The 21314-nt window shown below is 40.7% G+C and overlaps 1 protein-coding gene across 4 annotated transcripts in view; it reads right to left on the bottom strand.

Annotated features, from left to right (window-relative positions):
• PRKD3 (protein kinase D3) overlaps positions 1-21314 on the bottom strand; it is a 53215-nt gene that overhangs the window by 5763 nt on the left and 26138 nt on the right. For all 4 annotated transcript variants that reach the window (XR_014562506.1, XM_083732259.1, XM_083732258.1 and 1 more), the window contains exons 5-18: positions 20359-20516; positions 19151-19340; positions 17783-17860; positions 14764-14947; positions 12746-12869; positions 11859-11936; positions 10785-11061; positions 9381-9433; positions 6917-6989; positions 4824-4930; positions 4250-4411; positions 2802-2900; positions 2117-2384; positions 813-898 (exon numbers count right to left, since the gene is read on the bottom strand). Coding sequence is in view for 3 of the 4 variants with exons in the window: in XM_083732259.1 (XP_083588385.1) it covers positions 813-898; positions 2117-2384; positions 2802-2900; positions 4250-4411; positions 4824-4930; positions 6917-6989; positions 9381-9433; positions 10785-11061; positions 11859-11936; positions 12746-12869; positions 14764-14947; positions 17783-17860; positions 19151-19340; positions 20359-20516 (1937 nt within the window). In the remaining variant the exon portion in view is untranslated. The remainder of the gene's footprint in view (positions 1-812; positions 899-2116; positions 2385-2801; positions 2901-4249; positions 4412-4823; positions 4931-6916; positions 6990-9380; positions 9434-10784; positions 11062-11858; positions 11937-12745; positions 12870-14763; positions 14948-17782; positions 17861-19150; positions 19341-20358; positions 20517-21314) is intronic.

The following is a 21314-nucleotide window of genomic DNA, read 5'->3' as shown; positions in this document are numbered from 1 at the left end:
CTGCCTAACAGCAAAGTAAGCCAAAATATCTTTCACCTTTAATGATACAAGTCCTGCCTAAGTCACAAAGAACAGGCAAGGGTCAAGATAATAGACCTCCACTCTAGTCATGCTCACCATCCTTACACTTAATTAGAGCCAAGCTTAGAGGGAGGTGTTTTTTGCAGAAAAAGAAAAAGAAAAAAGAATCCAGCTAATTATCAAGACGTGGAAATGGGATGCTCACAGGAGATCTTCTCCATGTACCTTTTCCTCAAGACAGTTTAAGTTGGGTTTTTACACTCCATCTGGATTCCAAAATGAAAAGAGCCCTTATGGTGGGGGTTCAGGAAAGCTTTTACAGAGGAAAATCAATGGAAGGGTTTGACAACCCTTCTTTCTGTCAGCTGATTCTTCCTTTCAAGTACTGTCTCCATCACCAAGTCATATACTTTAGCTCAGCAAAAGTGGGTTTCAGACATCTAGTTACATTCTAAGTCAGTAACTGATGGCTGGGTGTATGGTACAACAACCAATGCTATAAAGTAATGAGTGTCAGAGACATCACTCTAAATCCGAAAATTATGACTCTTAACATCCATTATTTCAAATAACCCAATGCATACTGCTAAACCCAGACCATATTAAACAAACTCTCATCATGCCCAAAACAGAGAGGAAGGAAAAATAGATAGCTCTACTCAAATTGAATCAAATAAACTTTCAAAGATTTCATTTATACAAGACCTGTCAACTACTTGAGTCAGATTATGATTCATGTAATTGAACTGGGTAACATATAACACAATAAAGCTGGTATGCATTAGCTATACCTGTAACCACGGGTGACTAAGTGATTTGTCAACACTGTAACGTTTTCTCATCTTCACTTGAAGCAAGTTGTTTATTAAATCGATAGCTGGAGGAGCAAGGAAGAGAAAAATGTATTCAAAATAAGTATTTTGTCTTTCCTGTCACCCACAATAATAACTCTGAAGGAAAAAATAGTAATTAAGAGACAAAGGTAAGTTTTTGGGTTTGTGTAAACAGTACTACACCAACAGTTTGTGTCGTATGGGTGGAATTCATCTGAAGTCAACAATAAGACTTCTATTTGTTTTAGAGAATTTGAATTGTACCATAATGCTGAAAGATTACACACATTAAATTGGGAGTAAGTACTTTTGAACAGAGCAGCATTTACTTCTGAGTAACATGTATAGGATGCTAAGTTTGGATGCTTTCAGGACAAATTGATACCTACTATTGAAACAATTTTTCAAAGTGTACATTTGCTGCAAAAGGTATGCAACAGATCCAAATAATAAGTTCCAAATTGTCATTACCTACACATCAGTGCTGAAAACTAAACATGACATTAGCAAGCTTTAAGCACAAGTAAAGTTCTTTTTTCTGGGAAACGCAGACTACAGGCATGGGAGGAAGCAAGACAACTTTGGAAAGGGCTGTGTACAAAGAAGTGCATTGCTGAATAACACATTACACCAACTGATCTACAGGCATGTTTTCACATAAGGTTCCCAGGGTCCATTATGATAATCGGTGGCTCTTTTCCTTTCTACAGCAGGCATTGGGAAAGCCCTAAATATAATGCCTGACAGGGCCATACCTCCAGGATTTTAATCTTACAACCCTCCAAACCAGGCCCTATAACATGAAGTAGAAGGCTTCCAACATAAAAGTTAAAGCCTTTTAGCCATCTGTGCTGGAGACCCATCTGCAGTATAGTGGATAGTGTTCAACCAGGACCTGGAAGACCCAGATTCACATCTGTTTTCCAGCCATGAATCTCATTGGGTGACCTTGCTATCTGTCAGTCTACAAACCCTACAAGGCTGTTGCAGGGATAAAAAACAGGGTAGAGGCAGGTGCCTATACATTATCTTGAGTTACTTGGAAGGAAAGGTGGAATAAAAGTGCAATAAATGAATATTTTCTATTACAGTCAAACGTTTTGCAATAACTCCTGAATAACAGCACTTTGTTTCCTCCTAAATCTCTTATAATTCCATGGTCCCATTGACACTAAATGCCATGCCTCATAGTCTAAAATATAGAAACATGGAAAATATTATGAACCAAGATATTATATCCAAAACCTCTAGACTATATTTACCTTCACTAGATATTTCCTTCCAGGGATTTGGTGGATACATAAATGCTGCATTTTGAATCTGGTCATTTATGTCTTCATCCTCATTAAATGGAAATGTACCACTAAGGCTCACGTAGATGATGACTCCCACTGACCACATATCCAGAGATCTATTGTAGCCCTTACTTCTAAGCACCTCTGGGGCGAGATAAGCTGGAGTTCCCACTACAGACCTCCGGAAAGACTTCTCACCAATAATACGTGCAAAACCAAAATCGCACAGCTTCACCTATAAAACAAATATCCGTTGATTAAATTACCTTGAACTGAACATCAGTATCAAAAATTCATTAACTGTAATAGCCAACTCTTTAAAACAAAACAGATGGGGGTAGGGGAGTTGTGCGCCAACATACAATTTTGCAAGAATTACTCATTAGAAAAATGACACGCTATACCTGAAGTGTCCAACCAGGCCACTTGGTAAATCATATGGAATGGTTCTAACTTTCGGACTTAGTAACAATTCTCTCAGAGACCTACAAACACTGGTGTGCGGAGAACTGTTTTATGAGATGTATTCAAAGTACAAAAGATGGTGCTTTGTTCCCAAATGGCATAAAATACAGAGTTAATGAGCATTTTATCCTGTATATCCTCCTGCAGAATATACAACCATTAAAAAAAATACTTCATTCTTTCCCACCTGAGGAAATGGCTCTGCTGATGCTAATAGTACATTTTCAGGTTTTAAATCACAGTGCACTATATTCTTGAAGTGTAAATTCCTCAAAGCAACAAGTATCTAAGAAAATAAAAGGAAAAAAGTATTTTCAAAATCAGAGAGAAAGAGATGCAACATATTATGTGTCCAAGAATTGCCTAAAAGACAGGTGAAATTACCTTCAGTTTAAGGATCACCAGGAGTCCTCCTCAGCCCCTCTTCTGAAAGATGTTAGGGCTAGGGAGGGGGAGAAAAGGCCCACCTCCACATGAGACTGAGGTTGGAGCCAATGCTGTCAAATCGTTAGTCGAGAAGGGCCATAGTTCAGTGGCAGATCTTCTGCCTTGCATGCAGAAGGTCCCTGGTTCAATCCCCAACATTTTCAGGCATGACTAGGAAAGACTCTGTCTAAAACCCTACAGAGCCACTGCCAATCAGTGTACACAGTACTGAGCTAGATGGACCAATGGTCTTCCTCCTGTATAAGGCAGCTTCTTAGGTTCCCAGTGCAAAGACCACTGCACTAGTGGAGGTCTATTTCTCAATGCTGCCCACAAACCAGTGCTAGCTCACCAGCCCAACCTGCTGCCCACTCACCCACCACTGAGCCGAGGAGGCAGTGCTTTGCTTGAGAAGCCAAGTGCAACTCCAATCCATGGTGGACTGACAAGTCGCCCACCACCCTGCCGTGGCAAGCCATGGAAGTTGGACAGACATTTTCCTGGTCACATTACCCAGAGTGCCTGGTTCTGAAGACCTTTGATGCCAGGGCTGCTGCTACTTTAGGGTCAACAAATATTTAAAATAAATAAATAAATAAATAAATAAATAAATGGGAGCAGCTGGGGAAGAGAACATTACTGGTACCACAAAGAAGGGGGCAGGCAGCAGGAGATTCTAGAGGCAGAGGGTTCAGGAGCTGAACCATGCCATGGAGTCGAAAGTAACAGGTTCACTTGTTGTGCAAGAGGCTGCACTACCAGACATGTTGTGAAACTACCTTTAATTTTTCTATCCTCTACAACTTTAGCATACACATACAAGCTATTCATTTTGTAATCTGTTTTCCCCCAAGTGACATGTTAACAGAGTAAGTTCAACACTAACTCTCTTTAATGTAGCACTATCTTGAATACAACCCTGAGTCACTATTTGACTGCTTGTTTGTGAAAGGTGCTTCTTCGAGAGCAGCAATAAAAAGGAACCTCAATCTACCAAGATTCCTGCCTGGTACATATGGTAATAAATATTAAGGGATCCAGATCCCTACTTAAGGTTACTTTGTATATAATACTTTTCTGAAATGTTATGAAAAAGTAGTTTCCTGTGGTTTGATTTAAATTGTTTTAACAGTCTATTTTAAATAGTTGTAGCCTGCCCTGAATGTGTGACAACAGAACTGTACAAGCCATTATTAAAAGCAGACTCACCTGAGTGACCATGAATTTGGTGATTCTTTCTGGAAGCCGGCTTTTCTCACTGGAAAGAATCATCTCCAACATATCGCCATGAAGTTTTTCCATTACAACAAAAACCCTTTCTGGAGTTTCAAACATACATTCCAGGTTTACAATCCCAGGGTGGTGCAAATTCTAGGAAGCATATTTAATATTGTCATGAAAAATGTACCACCATTATGTACTGAAAATCAGAAAATATCTGCCTAGGTCCTGGCTATGCTTTATTGTTTAGAAAGCACTCAAACAATCCCTAGCAATATTTGTAGAGACAAAACACAAGCTATGGCTCTTTTTACAGTTTTCCTGTACAGCTCAGAAACTACTATAGGAGGAATATTAAAATATACAAAAGCAAGACTACGCAGAGATTGTACCCAGCTATGTCAACAATGATCACACAGAAACACTGTATGTTCACAACTCTGAAACATGCAGATTCAAGCATCTGTACAATTCAAGCCTCTGATTGCTCACCTACTCACAGTATTTCAATAATAAACTTATTCCTATGATGTAACAGAACAGATTCAAATAATCTTTGTACCTGCAAAATGGCCACTTCATTGCGCAGCTGACTTTCCTGTTTTGTGGGGAACCGCATTTTATCAATGACTTTAATTGCCACATCCCTTCCAGTCTTCCTATGTTTTCCTACATAAACACACACAGAGTACACACTTTAGTATCTCCAACCCAACAAGGAGAGTCAGAAACAAACTTTTTGCACAGAAGGTAGATATTTGTGATAAATGTGTATTTAAATATTACACTGAAAAACAGAGAGGGAAATATCTCTGTCACTTACATATTTTCAGCCAATACCCTTGAGAAGAGAGAGCTTGCCTCTTATCCCCACCTGACATTCACTTGGTAGATTTCATGCTTGCATAGGGGCTCTGGCCACATGATCTGTACAGCACAATATTAAGAATGTACAGTTTGCATGAATAAGGCATCTGCATCTGTTGGACTTGAAGCATTCAGGTTCCTATGCAAATGTGAAGTCTACATGATTATCACATGAGAAAGAGGATGGGAAGTAGTATAACCCTAAGCACAATCTCAGATGAAGCATGTGAAGTGCTGAAGCTTGCATCATATCAAAGGGCTTCTCCCTGCTTAAGGCAATTATTGCTCTGCTGTCTAGATCTGTTAGATTGGCTTCGACCAGAGCCAGGGCCTTTTCAACTCTGGCTCCGGCCTGGTGGAACGCTCTGCCTCATGAGACCAGGGCCCTGCAGGATCTGATTTCTTTCCGCAGGGCCTGTAAGACAGAGTTGTTCCGCCTGGCCTTTGGCTTGGAGCCAGTTTGATTCCCTCCCTCCCCCCCCCCTCTCTCTCTCTCTTTTCCCCTTCTTTTCCTTCTCCTCCTGCGATGAGGCTACATTTTAATATTTTAATGTTCCATTATTTTAATTGTTATGTTTTATTTTTGTTTTTAAGTTTGTAATCATTCATCTTGTTTTTATTATTGATTGTAAGCCGCTCTGAGCCCGGCCTTGGCTGGGGAGGGCGGGGTATAAATAAAAAATTATTATTATTATTATTATTATTATTATTATTATTATTATTATTATTATTAGATCTCTGTGGTTAAGATCTAATCTCACCTTAAGACCAAAATCCCTGCATGTCCAAGGAGAGAATTATACTTTCATTTTAGTGGGGTGGGCTTCTTCTCAGTCCTTAATTTGCATGGGGATATTTTTGGTACACCTTTACTAATATGGGCATAGAGCCTAATTCAACAAAATCATTGTTTAGCTCCGCTCTCAAAGTGCAGAAGTGAGAGGCAACAGAGTTTGCTTGAAACAAATCAGAATTTCAAAACTTGCTCCTTCAGGGACTCTTCATGTATTACAAACATTATAGCTTTGAATGTGCAAAGAGACTTGCTTATATTCAGTTTTAGCCACACTCACTTATAAAATAAAATTACTACTTATCTTCCACAGATGAGGAATTTAGGTTGAGTTAATAAAATGGTCCAAAATTACTGAGTGAGTTAATAAAAGGATGAATATCAGAATCCAGATTCTACCTACAGGACAACCCTAGCTTCTATCACATTGCACTTCAGCTGATATGGAACAAAACATACAAAAGCCTTGATATAACATTAATGAGAAAAGCTGATCAGTTTATTTAAGATAAGCACAAAATATACATAAGGGGCAGAAAGAATGCTAAAGAAATGCTACAAGGACACCACACTACTACTATTTTAGAGGCCTAGCTAGACCTCACCTGGAGTTCTTTATTCAGTACTGGTGATTCTGTAATTAGTCAGGGTACAATAACTGCTCTGGAAGATAGTTGCATGGAGCAAGCAGAAAGAGTACCTGCCTTAAAGATTTAAGTGTAAGTAAAAGGTACAAAAAATATAGGCTTATTTTCACTAGATTAAAAAGAAAGGCAACCCAACTGTAACATTCCATAACTTCTGCAAAGTAACAGAAGAACCAACTGAATGGGAATTAATGTTGTAAACCAGGCAAGCAATTGCGTAAGAGACAGAAACTGTCTCTTGAACTGGAACTATTGAATTACTTTCTCCTAACCTGAGAGAAGATCTAGCATGAAGCAAAGCCAAATATCACAAGTCTGAACTTGCAGTGATTGTTTAGTCAAACTTACCTCCATACACAACACCAAACTGACCAGAGCCAAGCACCTCATCAGCAAAGATCTGGTATACGGAACTGATATCCTAGGGGAAGAGAGGGTGCAGGCAGGGGAAGGTAAATATTATGTTCAATTACTTCAGTGACAGAGGCAGAAGCTTTAAGAGCTACACTTCATGGACACAAAAAGGGAAAGAAAGTATTTCTTTATAACCCAATTAAAAATTACTCCAAAAAAGGGGAGTAAAAAAGGTCCATTCCCACCTGTTAAAACCTGTTCATGCTAGCATTGTTTACCATGTATAGTAACTTGTGTAACAGAGATGAGAACAGCATACAAAATTAACATTTGCAAATTTATTTGTAATTTATTTGCAAATTTACAAACTGCAGTGCATTCTGTATTCCTTAAACTTGTCTCCAGCTGTGTAACAATAAAGCATACAAACCAGCCTTTCTGTCAGCATGAATGTGTGCTCATATGCTAAGGCCAGTCTATATGAAAATCCCATCAGAACCATAGATCTTTGTTTCTTTAGCATGGCCAGTCAAGAACATTTGCCACATTGTAGATGTATTCTGTATATGCAAAAGAGGAGCTGCAACCAATGATGGATTCCTGACAACTGTACTTGTAGTAAGCACATTGTCACACATATTTGTAATATGAGCAAGAGTAGGGCTGGGCCCCAGATTTGGCATCACTGCCTCATTTATGTCACTGGCACTGGGTGAAACTCATTTAGCTACCACCAGACCTGCTCTGTGATCCACAGGAAAACATTCCAGAATTTCTGGGCACATTCCAGAGAACATTCTAACCTCACACTAAGAAGTGCTTGACTAGAAGAACCTGTCTGCCTCACAAACAAAAGTCAGCCTTGAGATGAGGGAGAAAGAAAACTGAGCACAAAGGTGGAAGCCATGCCCTTTTGATATGGGCACATGAAAGGTGGGGACAGGACACCTACTAAAACTCTAGCCTAGCTAGAGACATTTCCCAAAGAGCTCTGAACAGGCACTGAACCAACATGTGTGAATGCCCAGAGATCATGAACAAGAAACACAGGTTCTCTATCCTGCAATCTTGGCAGGCACATCACTAATATAATAAACAAAAGACTAGGGAAGAAGAGTACAAACCACACATCACCTAAACTACCAATAAAATAAAACATTTCAATTAGGTAAAGGTAAGGTAAATGACCCCTGGACAGTTAACGCCAATCAAAGGTGACTATGGGGCTGTGGCGCTCATCTCGCTTCAGGCTGAGGGAACCGGCATTTATCCACATGCAGCTTTCTGGGTCATGTGGCCAGCATGACTAAACCGCTTCTGGAGCAACGGAACACCGTGATGGAAGCCAGAGTGCATGGAAATGCCATTTATCTTCCCGCCGGAGTGGTACCTATTTATCTACTTGCACTGGCATGTTTTCAAACTGCTAGGCTGGCAGAAGCTGGGACAGAGCAACGGCAGCTCACCTCATTGCAGGGATTCGAACCACCGACCTTCCAATCGGCAAGCCCAAGAGACTACAGCGCCACCCGTGTCCCAAAACATTTCAATTAGCCTACCAATGTTCTACCAAAACTACAAATCCTATACATATTCATTTAGATGTTCTGTCAAATTCAATGAGACTTGCTTTCAAGTAACTGGGCAAAGGACTGCAGCATTTGTTTTCCTAGACTATGGGGTTTCCCTTCCCCCAGATAACCTACTATAAGAAGGCACTGGAGTATGGTTTTAGATCAGAACATGGATGCACATTTCATGCTTGGGGAACAAAGTCATTCCTCCTTTTGGGAAATAACTACCAAAAAGGCAGCCCCCAACAATAGTCTTTTTAAGATAATAATAATAAGCCTTAATTCTCATCCAACAACTGATAATGGTTTTAAATTATAGGTTCAAAATTTGTCAGTAATCTTTATTGTATTTAGTTCAATTCCTGCATATCAGAAGAAGAAGAAGAGTTTGGATTTGATATCCCGCTTTATCACTACCCGAAGGAGTCTCAAAGCGGCTAACAATCTCCTTTCCCTTCCTCCCCCACAACAAACACTGTGTGAGGTGAGTGAGGCTGAGACTTCAGAGAAGTGTGACTGGCCCAAGGTCACCCAGCAGCTGCATGTGGAGGAGCGGGGAATTGAACCCGGTTCACCAGATTATGAGTCTACCACTCTTAACCACTACACCACACTGGCTCTCAAGTGGGGGAATGGATCAAACATAAAAAGTATCATTTACAAGGCTTCTCTTTTTGCATTGCTCACTACTAAAAAGGTTAAGGAACTTTACCATATATAGATTTTTTTTCCAGACAAGTCATTGTATTAAATAAGCCTAATGGGAACAATGTGTTCTTCAGCTTTTCATTTGTCTTTATCTCCAATTATTTTGATATAAAATAGCCATCGGGGGACAACTGATAACAATCCAGCTACAATAGTATTTACATTTTGTGACTCACCACATTTTCTTGGATCTGGCAATTTGAAACAGAAATGCTGACAGATAATTCTTCTGCAATGAGAAAATATACATGTTTTTAATGTGGAAGCAGTATTACAATGAAAGACCAATGTCCTAGCAGCCAAACATTTATTGACATTCCAATTAATATGTGAAATGTAGCCTTGGCCTTGGCACTCTGCATCACATTTCCAAACACCTCTTTATGTTCCCCTAACAGACAGCTTTCAAAATCTCCCTCGCACTGAACTCTACCACAACAACACAGAATATTTTTCTTCAGTTCTATTTTGTCACTGGCCATCAACATTGCCTGTGTTCCTCCTTCCTTCAAGACATTTGCTCTCCTTATGTCTCCACCTCAAAGGAACTAAGGAATTTGTAAGCACATGCGTTTTTCTTATGTATAAGTCAAATAGGCTTACAGAATGTATTGCATGACTGTTACACAGGTCTGAACCTAAACACCAGTCTTTGGGGGCATTAGGCATTGCCAGAATCTCCTTTAATTCAACAGTCAGACAACCCAGCCCTGCTTTTCATCACAAGTTCTCCATTCTTTGCCTCTAGCTCAGAGCTGCAATGTGCCAGGGCTCAGCCTTATTTTTAATACAAGGAGAATCACGAAAAATCCAGTCCAAGCTGTTTCACCCCACCACCCTTCTATTTAAGCCCTCCCTGTCCCCCACCCCACACAAATGGCTATGAAGCATGCATGTTGTAATTCCACCTGTCCTCCCCTCAGGTCATGCCTTCCTTAGCCCACTGCCTACTCATTTATCTTTCTGTCAGGATTCTAATCCTCCTCTTCACCGTCAACACCCATGTCACCACCCTCTCTCTTCCTGCCATCAGTACACAGTTCCTCCTGCTCCTAGGACAACGGTTCTCTGCATTTTTTTTCTGTAAGCCAAATTGACTTCTCAGTTCCTCCACTGAAGCTGTGTTATATGTCAGCATTCTATGAGCAGGGTCCTGCTTGCTTTATAGTTAGAATATAAATGGCATGACTTCAGATGAGTTTAGTCAATGGCTACAACTCACACAGGAAGGGAAAGAATTTTTGGAAAGGCTACACTAGCAGCATGAGGCCTGCTTTCAACACCGGGCTAGGAAGAGTTGCATTGCTTACTCGTATGGTATTCCACACAGTTTCAGTTTTAAAACCAGGCCCTTAATTGTTACATATGTAGAATTAGCAAGACAGGAATCAACTCCGAGAGGAACAGCACTGACATACTAACTAATGCTAAATATGTAGCAGTTGAAGGTCTGATTCAAATACAGAGCCAGCCCCATGACATGTTGCAGGCATAAGCAACCCATAAAATAGTTTGTTGAACCAGGGCCCATTACTTCACAGATCTCCATTAGGAAGAAGAGAGTGCTTCTGTGCTCTTACTGTGATCTTTCCCTTGTCCTCCAGCAGTGCAAATGCTAGCCTGAGGCGTGACTGGCATCAAAGCTTGACGAATAGCTTTCTCCCAGCTCTGCGCTACATCCAGTCCCACTCCAGTAGCAGCCAAAACAGGATTATGATGATTGCTGCCATTGTTCTCGCCAACAAAGTACACCATAGTGTCAGTGATTATTTCAAAGCAGTGTGGGTTGCTGCCTTGCACCACGTTTGAGAAGTCCCGCGGCTGAGTCACCTGAAGAATTTCAGAAAGCGGAATCTCCTAAAGGAAACAAAAGGTGTTAAACACTAGGAGTGGAGGGCATATGCAACAATAACAAAATGTATGCTACTGAACTCAACTAGAAATATTTTGATAGCACTGAGTGGCCTTGGCTTTAGTCCCTCTTTAGGTTCCTAGGGATAGCACAAATATGACAATCAAGAAGGGCCGCTAATAAAGTTTTGTCTTTGCTCTGGACCCAACTGGCATTTTCCTCCCACGACACAGTTTAGAATTGCCTTTCATCTCTGGTGCTACATTGTCCATAGAATCAATCTTTCTACAGCAGCCTGATGACCCAGTTCATCATTACAGAATCACCACACCATATCCAAAGTGAGAAGACCTTTCACCATCCACTCAGGAAGCAGACATAATTGCTTATTTTCAGTTTTGCAGCCTGTCAGGTGCTTTGTAAGCCTTCTTATTCCCAGCTATGTCACAGGACATGATCAATTTTGGCTCTCTCAATCCTTTGCCTCCTCCCATATATGCTATCCTTTTCTTCAGTAAGTATTCTACTTCTGTTACCCCAGTCCCTCAAACATTCACTAATCTGGTTTCAAGGGGCATAAAATATCCATGCATGGCTGGGCACTGTAACACACAAATAAACAGATAAAGAACTGTACACATACCTCTGATATTTAGGGTTCAACAGTTAATACACAAATACAGTATTGTGCAGAGAAAAGGATGTAAATGAAGGATTTCAACTACAGATTAACATTAGGGGAACAACACTTTAGATGGAAACTGACATAAGTAAAAAAAAAAAGATTTATATTATCACTTACCTTGTAATACTTTGTCCCAGATTCGTTCTGAAATAGTGTAAGACATTTACTATCCAGCCTCCAGTAATGTCTTTTTCTCTGCAACAAATATGAGAGGGTTTCTCTTTAAGACACAGACATTGGTACCCTATAGCAGAACCCATGTTAGCAATTTCAATGGCCTGTACTGAGGATGACCTTTAAAGGTACTATCAGCTATGCTTTTTCAAACAGTGCCTACTCTAAAGCTCAAGCCTGTGCAGCAATGCATAGGACCAAGATGTTTCTCAGTACCTCCTGTGACCCCCCCTTTTTTTTCTGTGACCACCTCCTATCCCAGGGCAGCAGCAGTAGGTATCACTGTCCCAACACTTTGGGAAAGTCCCCATCAGGCAAAGACTTTAAGACTCAGGAGATCTGAGCAGGAAAACAGTGGAACAGGGAGAACAATACTGTGACCCCATTTTCTAGCTGCTCCTCAGAGGCTGCAACAGAGTTGGCTCAGGAAACTTGTCTTGGATAAGGGAGACCCTACCACACCATTGTGATCCTGAACCCAACATACAAACAAGGCTTCTGTTGGTTACAATGGCAGACAGAGCTCAGCCAGTACAGAGAGTTCTTTCTCCTCCCATAGCTAGTACTGAAGAAGCCCTGCTTGCATAAACAGAGCAGCATAGATCATTTCCTTTCTTGAGAGTTTTAAAGCAATTTTTAAAGCAAAAAATAGGTGAGGAATTTGTGGTTCTCTAAATGTTGGACTACAATTCCCATAAACTCAACTATTGGTCACACTAGCTTGCTAGTTGGGAGCCCAACAGTATCTGGAAGGCCACAGTTTCCCCATCCCAGACTTAAAATAACTAAAAGTAAATATCACACTGAAAAGTAGAGGTAAAATTACTGACCAGGTTGTCTCGGCTAGTGTAATGAACCATCCATCCTTCCTTCACCATTGTACTGCTCTTCCTCTTTGTGTGCTTGATTGATTGCACAACCCTCATTAATGGAATATTATTGCTTGTCGATGGGCTGTTGAAAAAAGAAATGCATGTCTCTAATCATACATATTTCAGCACACCCTATAGCTGTGCTATAATTCAGGATAAACTTCAAGTAGAATATTCTTGACTATTACTTGCATCTTAAACAAAAATCTTCTAAAGATAAAACATTATGTAGGGCACATCATGATCATACAGATGACAAGAGAGTTGTTTTTAATATCACTAACCCCCCCCCCCACCAAGATTAGGCAAGACATGTTACCATGTTAAGGGGCTATGACACAGTTTTAGATGAGGAGTCAAAGTCCTTTACAACATTATAGAAGAAGCCAAGGCAGACTTATTAACTCTTGGGCAGCAGGTAAAGCTCAAACCTGCCCTATGAACCAACAAAACAAGAGGATCTCTTTCATCAAACCAAACCTGAATATAAACTCAGTCCTCTTTCCACATATACACACATCCAACAGCAATAGAGACAGTAACAAAGAGCAAAAATCGTATCCTAAATTAAGTCTTATCCTAAATTAAAACCATCTTCTTGTGCTTCTATTTTTCTTGAAGGGAGAGATAAGTACTATAGCAGCTATCCTGAATCGTGCCCAGTAGGACAGGAACTCAGCTCCACTTCCACTCTGAAATCTTCTCATGGGAGGAGAGGACAAGCACAGCCTAAGAAAGATGGTACCAAGCAGGGCCCTGCATTCTGGTTGCCATGTACTGAGTCCATGCCCTGTTTGTACATTCAGGGTGAGGAATCTTTCTCAGTCCGAGGGCTGCATTCCCTCCTAAGCAACCTTCTGGGAATCACATGCTGGTGGGAGGCAAGGCCACAAGCAAAAGTGGGGACGGTAACAGAAAGAGCCGTGAACATGAATTTTACTTTTGTAAGGTAGACTAGTTTTAACACACATCCACCCACTCTTTATCTTCCATGCAGGCAAGCAGGAAGCAAAATCAGAATCTAAGGACATACACCCTCCACACAAAAACACTCAAGGAGGGTCAAAGCAGTCCTACAGAGGGGAGTGGCCTTGGCAGAGGAGCTGTGGCTGGGGAGAGTCTCAAGGACCAGATAGAGAGGCACGGAGGGCCACATCTGGCCCCCAGGCATGAGGTTCCCCACCCTGCTACAGAGGAAAATGATTTGAAGCACACCGTAGACATGAATTGAGTTTTAGGTAGATAAATAGTCTTGCAATCCTCACTTTCATTCTCACTACATCCCAGTGAAATCTGTCTTTATTATTCCTACTTTACAGAATGGAGCTAAGACTTAAATTTCTTTAAGGCCACCTAATGAGTCCACGGCTGAACACTATTCTAAATCCATTGCTCTATTTCCATAAACTACACTGGATCTCATCTTTTATAAACAATAGTATGAACTGTAATTCAAATAATTTACTCTAGTAGTACATATAGGAGTAAAAACACATGACCCTTTAGAGGTCACATCCAATGAGCCAAAAGTTGTTTCCTTTAACCTAACTTGCAACACACACAAGGAGCAAAATTGATTCCTTATGTAACTCCATTCAATCAATTGACTTGCATTAGGACTGGAATGAGTTTGGCCTAAGGTCAGGAGAATAAAGTAGCCCTATAAATCTAGGTCAGCATAACATTTTCCATCAACTAGTCAGTATAGCTAAGCATTCTTCAATAATGTAATTTATTTCCATGTTGACGCTCACAGGGGATTCTACTTCCAATAGGTTCAAGCCTACATACTTTCACATTTAATCAATTCTGTTAATTGCTGTTTTTCACTTATGCTGAAGAGTGAGAAAGCATCTCTTGTAAACCAATAATAAATAATAATAAGTGAATAGCAAAAGTCATTCTCCTCTCAACAGAAAAATGTTTTTAATAGGGAGCTTCACAGACATGCAATGGAATGCTTTGATTTTACAAACCTGATAGTTTTGACAGCCTCTTCATCTTTGTCCCCATCTAGATCTGCTGGATCCATAAAAAACATTTTGTCTTCTGGGGGAGAGGGTTCTTCTGTATCATCCAAGCTCCTACCTCCATCACTGTTCATTTCACTGCTGTCAACCTCCATTGGCATATCCATATCTTGACCTGGACTAGCCGGTTCTTATTCCATATAAAAACAAAAGGTTCCAAAATATTATTATTCATTAATATTATTCATGTTAGAAAAATCATTTACACCACAATTTTAGTCAGGAATGAATTAGAAATCTGTTGCAGCCCTCAGTACATATGTAACAAAATCAAATATACACAATCAAGCACAGCCAAGACAGGAGAAAAAGTAAAAACAATTGGGCTATGTTTTTGTTTTACTAAGGCCACTTCATGCTATGTAGGTACTTCCTGACACAGGGCAATTCTCCATCAGTGGAAAGTTGGCATCATCACAGTTCTTCCACCTCCTGTGCCAGCCAACTCCCTCTCCTCTGATGCAAGAACATCATGACTATGTCTTTCCAGGGAAGGGTGTGGACAGGATGGGAATCAGAGAACAGAACTCTCTTTACACCTGGTTCAATACTAATGCAAGTTAAACCCAGCTTTCTGCTGCTTCAAACAGAGCAGGGCAGCCAAGGATAGGCAGTCACAACTGCCACACACAGGGTTGATTTTTCTAGTATCTTTAGACAGGCACAGAGACAAAATAATGAAGAAGGAATTTTACACAAACATGCTCTCCAACATTTCTGCTTTAGAAAAGATTCTGTAAATTCTCCCCTACACAGAGGAAATTAGGAGTTATGTAATGCTAGCAATTAAAACAGAGGTGTCAAACTAGGAAGCCAGTTCCATCAGAGTGCAAAGGGTATAATACATCAATGGCAGCTACTGTGAGGCTCCAGAATCAACTTCTGCCATTGCGTTGCCCAACTTTTTTGTGCAGTGGATAAATCTGAGAACCTGAGAAACTGTTCTGCGCACCGCAACCACACTTACACACATTCAAACTTCCACCCTGCTATTCATTAGGGTTAACCTTCCCTCCCAAAAGAAAGATCCCCCCCCCCCGCCCCAACTAGTAGGCTTGAAAAAAGCCTTGCATTGGGAGTCAATTTTCAACCCTAATTTTAGTGAGTTTTTCAAGCCGGGCAGGCGAGTGTCACAGCTCAGCATACAAAGGTTAATCCAAACACCCACCCACTGTAATATGTTTGAAAATAGTCTTCTACCGACTACAGCAGAAGAATTCTTTCAAGTTTTATTGCAACAGGGGAGAAGCAGTGGGATGCTGAAGGCACCAGTGAAAGCATATGCTGTCCAAACATATTATCTTCTTCCCTCAGTTTCAGTATCTAATGGAGAGATCCCAATCCCCAAATCCCATGGCTAAGGTCCAGAACTGCACATAGGTAGGTCCCCCCACAGACCTCTACCAAGGGGGCAGGCACCACCACTGCAGAAGCCCCTATTATACCTGCAAAGGTACAATAGGTTTATATTACCAACACAGTTACCACTGACAACTAGGCCCCAAAGCAACTTATGCCCCCAAACTCAGGATTCTGAAGGGTCCAGCAGAGGCTTGGATCCATTGAATCCAAGACCCTTCATTCTCCAAAGATACCCTGGACTGGGCCTTAATATCATGAGACATTGGGGGGGGGGGGTCCAGATCAGGATGAGGGGTGGGAGAAGTTGGGTGAGTTAGCCCAGGTACCCTGAGGAGGGACCCGTTGAAAACCACATCAATCATTGAAACAAATTAGGCAGAGAAGGGAAAGAGAATAGAATGTGAAGGGAAACTGTGTAAAAGGAAAACACTGGGTAAGGTCTGCCCCCTCCTCACTTCTTGCCCTGGCCTGCACAGGCCAGCAAGACTTTGAGGGAATAGTATATTCCCCACTGGGCATCCTACACTTCACCAACACTGAATCCCACTTAGAACTGTGCAGAAACCCAACTGAAATTGATGGTTTGGTGTCCTTCTTTAGGACACACAAGTCACATCTAAAACATCTGCCTCACATGCATGTGAGATTGCTTACCCCATTCTGACCCCATGGGGTGATGTTGAGGAAAATCAGATAATTTGCCCATTCACACTTCTTATCCCTTCCATCTGCATATGTGATGAACCTAAAAGATTCCAAGTAGAACTGCCTTCCCTTGGTTGGTGGATACCTTACCTACCTGGCCAGCTAACCGCCACCACCCCCAACTGAATCTTCAGAGGGGTTTTTTTAAAGAAAGGGCAAGGTTTTTAAATGATCTCCATCTCTCCCTTGAATGTCTCCTATGAATTGCCTGGGATGACCCATGCTGTTTTGCATGTCAGCTGAAAATAATTTGTAAATTACTAAGATTGCCTTGGATAGCAAATAGAAGTTTCCTTATATTTAAAACAGCTTTCTATTTCTTTCAGTGTTTTAAATAAATCTGCTCTTGTAATTTGAACTTTAAATAAATCTGCTCTTGTAATTTGGGATCTGGTCTACTCACCTTGCCTAGCATTTCCCCACCCTCTATGCTTTTAAGGAGAGAAACTGAGAATTACATATTGGACTGCTGCCATAAGCAAGGCAGGAGTCTAGAAAAGCATTCCCCACTCTCAGAATACTATAAATATTTCAGGTCTAGATTTCTTTACTGCCAGACCTAGTAATACTTAAATGGGAAACAGTGGTGGTGGTGCTACCCAGCATAAATTACCCAGAGAGCCTTGCAGCCTCCCCAGCACAATATCCTATGGTTCCTGAGACACTCTCCTAGGGACCACAAGACTGAATACTTTCAATGGAAATTCACTATCAACTTTGCTGAAGAGACCAAAGTTGTTAATATATTTCACTTCAGCAGATAGAGAGCACTTTCAGTCAACTCAAGTATGTAAGAACATTTACATACTTCTATCTCACCTTTTAAATATATTGCACATCACACTGAAAATTAATACACAAATAATTCTTTACTATTTCAGAACATGTTTGCTCTTACCTCCATTGAACACAACTTCTCCAAGACAATCTTTGGGTACTTTAGAAGCACAACGTTTGTGACAGTTAAATCTGCAGTCTAAAGCAAGAAAAAATGGTTTCTTTCACTCATACATTTATGGAGAAACTCTTTCAATATCCCTTACATGACACCTACATTTTATTTATTTTGGGGATGTTTTTGTATCTAAGCACTCACCAAGTAGCCATGTGCAACAAGAAATTGCATGCAGGGGTATGAACCATCCCTCCTCTCTGCTTTCCACAGAAACCAAGTGGGCTGCCAGTGGAGAAAAACCAGTAGAAAAATGCCAGCAGAGGAAAGGCAGCACAGAAAAGCAATAGGGTGCTGGAAGAACACAGCTAGGCCCCAGCAGGTTCTTTTTGCTGGTTTATTTACCACTGCTATGTTCTTGAAAATGATGTCCCCAAACTGTTTCTTTTAAATTGTACATAAAATATTTTGTGTGTGTTAATTTGCAAATTTTATTACTGAACTCTCTACTTAAAATATCTCTACTGCTATGAAACTAAAAAACTAATCCCTACACAAACAACGTATTATTGAGTGCCACAAGTAACTAAGCACTTTACATACAAAATATAAGACAAGGGTTCATACCAAGTAGTAAATATACAGAGGCATATGTCTGCAGGGGGAAAGAAAAAAGATGATCCATGATCTGGAGACACAGGCTATTGATGGCATATAAACAACAAAACTATACTGCCATGCTGAATCACAGATTACATTTGAGACTTAGGAAAGTAAGTGGGTTTCTCAGCTAAGTATAGTAATACTATATTTTAGTAAGAGTATAAATTAAATGCAAACAGCTTTTTTAAAGTGGGGATGGCTTTATAAATGCTTGCTTTGCCAATAGCCTACAACAGGGATCTGCAACTGGAGGTTAATCTGCTGGACCACACCCCAGCCTCCCATCTGGTCCCTCACATCTCCTTCATTGAGGGTTTTTTAAGAGGTTGAATGGCCATCTGTCAGGGCTTCTTTAGCTGTGAACCAGCATTGCAGGGGGTTGGGTCCCTTCCAACTCTATGATTCTATGATGCTGTGCATATCAATTGCAAAGTTTGTGGCCCGGTGTCTAATACTAAGAGAGTGAAGGTGAGAAGGTAGGAGTTTCTGTGCACTTGGGATATTCTATGTTCGTGAAAAACCAAAATAGTTTTGCCTGGTTTTTTACTTCTCTTTTTTAAAAAAAGCCAGAAAGAGGATTTAGTGGAGTAGTTCAAAGCTTGCATCCCTTCTTGCTGAAATAATTTTAACTCAGGCTTTGGGTGTATGGCTAAGAATGTGAAAAAGCTGTACAAATAACAGTATTAACCTTGCAGCAGTGAATACTCTTACCTTTACACTGCATTCCTTGGCGAAAGAGACCCTTGAGCAATCGTTTGCAGTACTGGCATATGGTGGGTCGAGTGTAAGAATGAACAGCAAAGGTATGTGGAACCTTCACCCGGCAGAGCACCATCTTTTCCATCCATATTGGACGCCCACTCCAGGAAGGAATCCTCTTACTGGGTTCTAGAAGGGGACGCTGAAAAGAAAAGCAGACATGCAGGGCTTGAACTTGTGGTGCAGACCTAATTCTCCTGATATTTTCCCTAGGCTCCTATCATTCCTAGCTCCCCAATCCTTTCCTGGCCTCCTTTACCAACAAGACTATAGCAAATTTAAAGGCAACTGGTTGGCCACTGTGAGAACAGGATGCTGGACTAGATGGGTCTTTGGTCTGATCCAGTAGGACTCTTCTTATGTTTCTACTTAAGCCTGGAAAAAGTATCCATAATAAGGAATCTAAATAACACAGAAGCCATATATTGCTACACCAACCTAGGTTCGAGCTGGAACCAAATAGTTGGCATTTACCAGTGATATTAAACAGCCCTCCTTAATACTTCAGAAGACATCCGCCATCACTTTTAATAAGCTCCATGCCTTGTTTTTGCTATGGCCACCAGCTGGTGTTTAATTCCTTAAAGTGAGTGAGATGAGGGTTCAAGTCAGACTGAGGGCCTGATCTAACCTGATCAAGCCCTTACTGGATTGCAGACGGGGTGGATTTTTATTAATGTAATACAACTGTAACATCTACACTCATGAATGGAGCCATCCACCTTTCAAGCAATAGGGCACTGCTGAACTATATATTCATCCTATTACATTCAGAATAGCAATAATTCAGGTTCTTAAATTCTACTTTTACCTAATATATGTAATATTTCCATTGTTAACCTTTATCACCTAGTGTTAAGTGACTGATTTGGTTATAAACAAACACAACACACACAAAAGGAACACCATATTAAATTTGCTGTGCTTTGGAGGGGTAGAATAAGAAAGGGGAAGTTGTTAGTGATTATACCTTGCATACTCTAAGGCTATTTGAGCAGCTGAACCTCAGCACAAATTAAATCAGAACACAGATAAGGAGCTCCAAGAGCCCCACATATTTACGAAAGGAAGGTTTGGGGTTATGTGCCTTGACACATGACAGTAGCATATGCAACTTGAATGGAATCCCACCTTAAGAGAGAGAAAAATCATCTAAATACCTCTTCTGTGACTGCGACTGTGTATTCAGTTTGCACTGATCTTGGGACTGAAAGTGCAGATCCTGGTAAAGATACATTAGATAAACGCCTCTTTCTTACACCACTGCAGTTGTTTGGGATCTTGAAGGCGCATCGCTTGTGGTAGTTTAATCCACACCCTAATAAAATTAGCATTAGGGAAGGGGGATAAACAACTTATTATGAATGATACCATTCATTTAAATAGAATTGACAGTAATAAATTAGGATCATATTTTCAGAAAAGACAGATCAAGCCAAAACATGGTGAATTTGACTCTCAATATTATTTTAATAATCTCCTAGCACAACGGAGTGGTGGTGTAATTATCAGCAGATCTGTGTAATGCATGGAATTTTTTTGGCCTGAATACTTGCTTTTCTGACCCTGCTTCACCCTAGCTAAAGCCTGAAAACGGGGCCTGTTATGCAATACATGTTGCTGCTGATCTTCCTCAGCTCTCTTTCCCCTGGCAGACTATCTAAACAATGTACTCCTGGCTCAGCTGGAACCACAGGAGTTGAGTAAAAGCCAATAAGCATGAAGTGTTGTGTTACTAATACCTGGACAACAGCCTGTTGACAGGGGAACTGAGGAAGGTACTGCAGCCAACTGAACAAGGGCCACATGAAAAGGTATGCCCATTCAGAACTTTATTTGCATGTTATAAAAAGCTGTGACAAGAAAAGGAAACATTTCTCTAATCAACACGTCAGACCAAAACATTTGTACCAGCATGTTTGTCTGCAGCATTGGCATAATGCTACAGCTTCCAATGTTGCACTGACATTAGCTTTGCATACCCTAAACCTAATATGACAGCCCTAAAACCCTTAGGATTGGGTTGTTTATATCTCTGTAGCACTGTCAAACAGAAATTTTGCTTGCCACAGAAGAAATACGTTATCGGGAGGATGTGGTTGCTGACTTTGTAAGA

Source organism: Podarcis gaigeae (genome assembly GCF_964106915.1).
Source record: "Podarcis gaigeae genome assembly, chromosome: 3".
NCBI classification, from domain to species: domain Eukaryota; kingdom Metazoa; phylum Chordata; class Lepidosauria; order Squamata; family Lacertidae; genus Podarcis; species Podarcis gaigeae.
The sequence above is the reverse complement of the archived record's forward strand: the minus strand, read 5'-3'. Positions and strand labels throughout refer to the sequence as shown.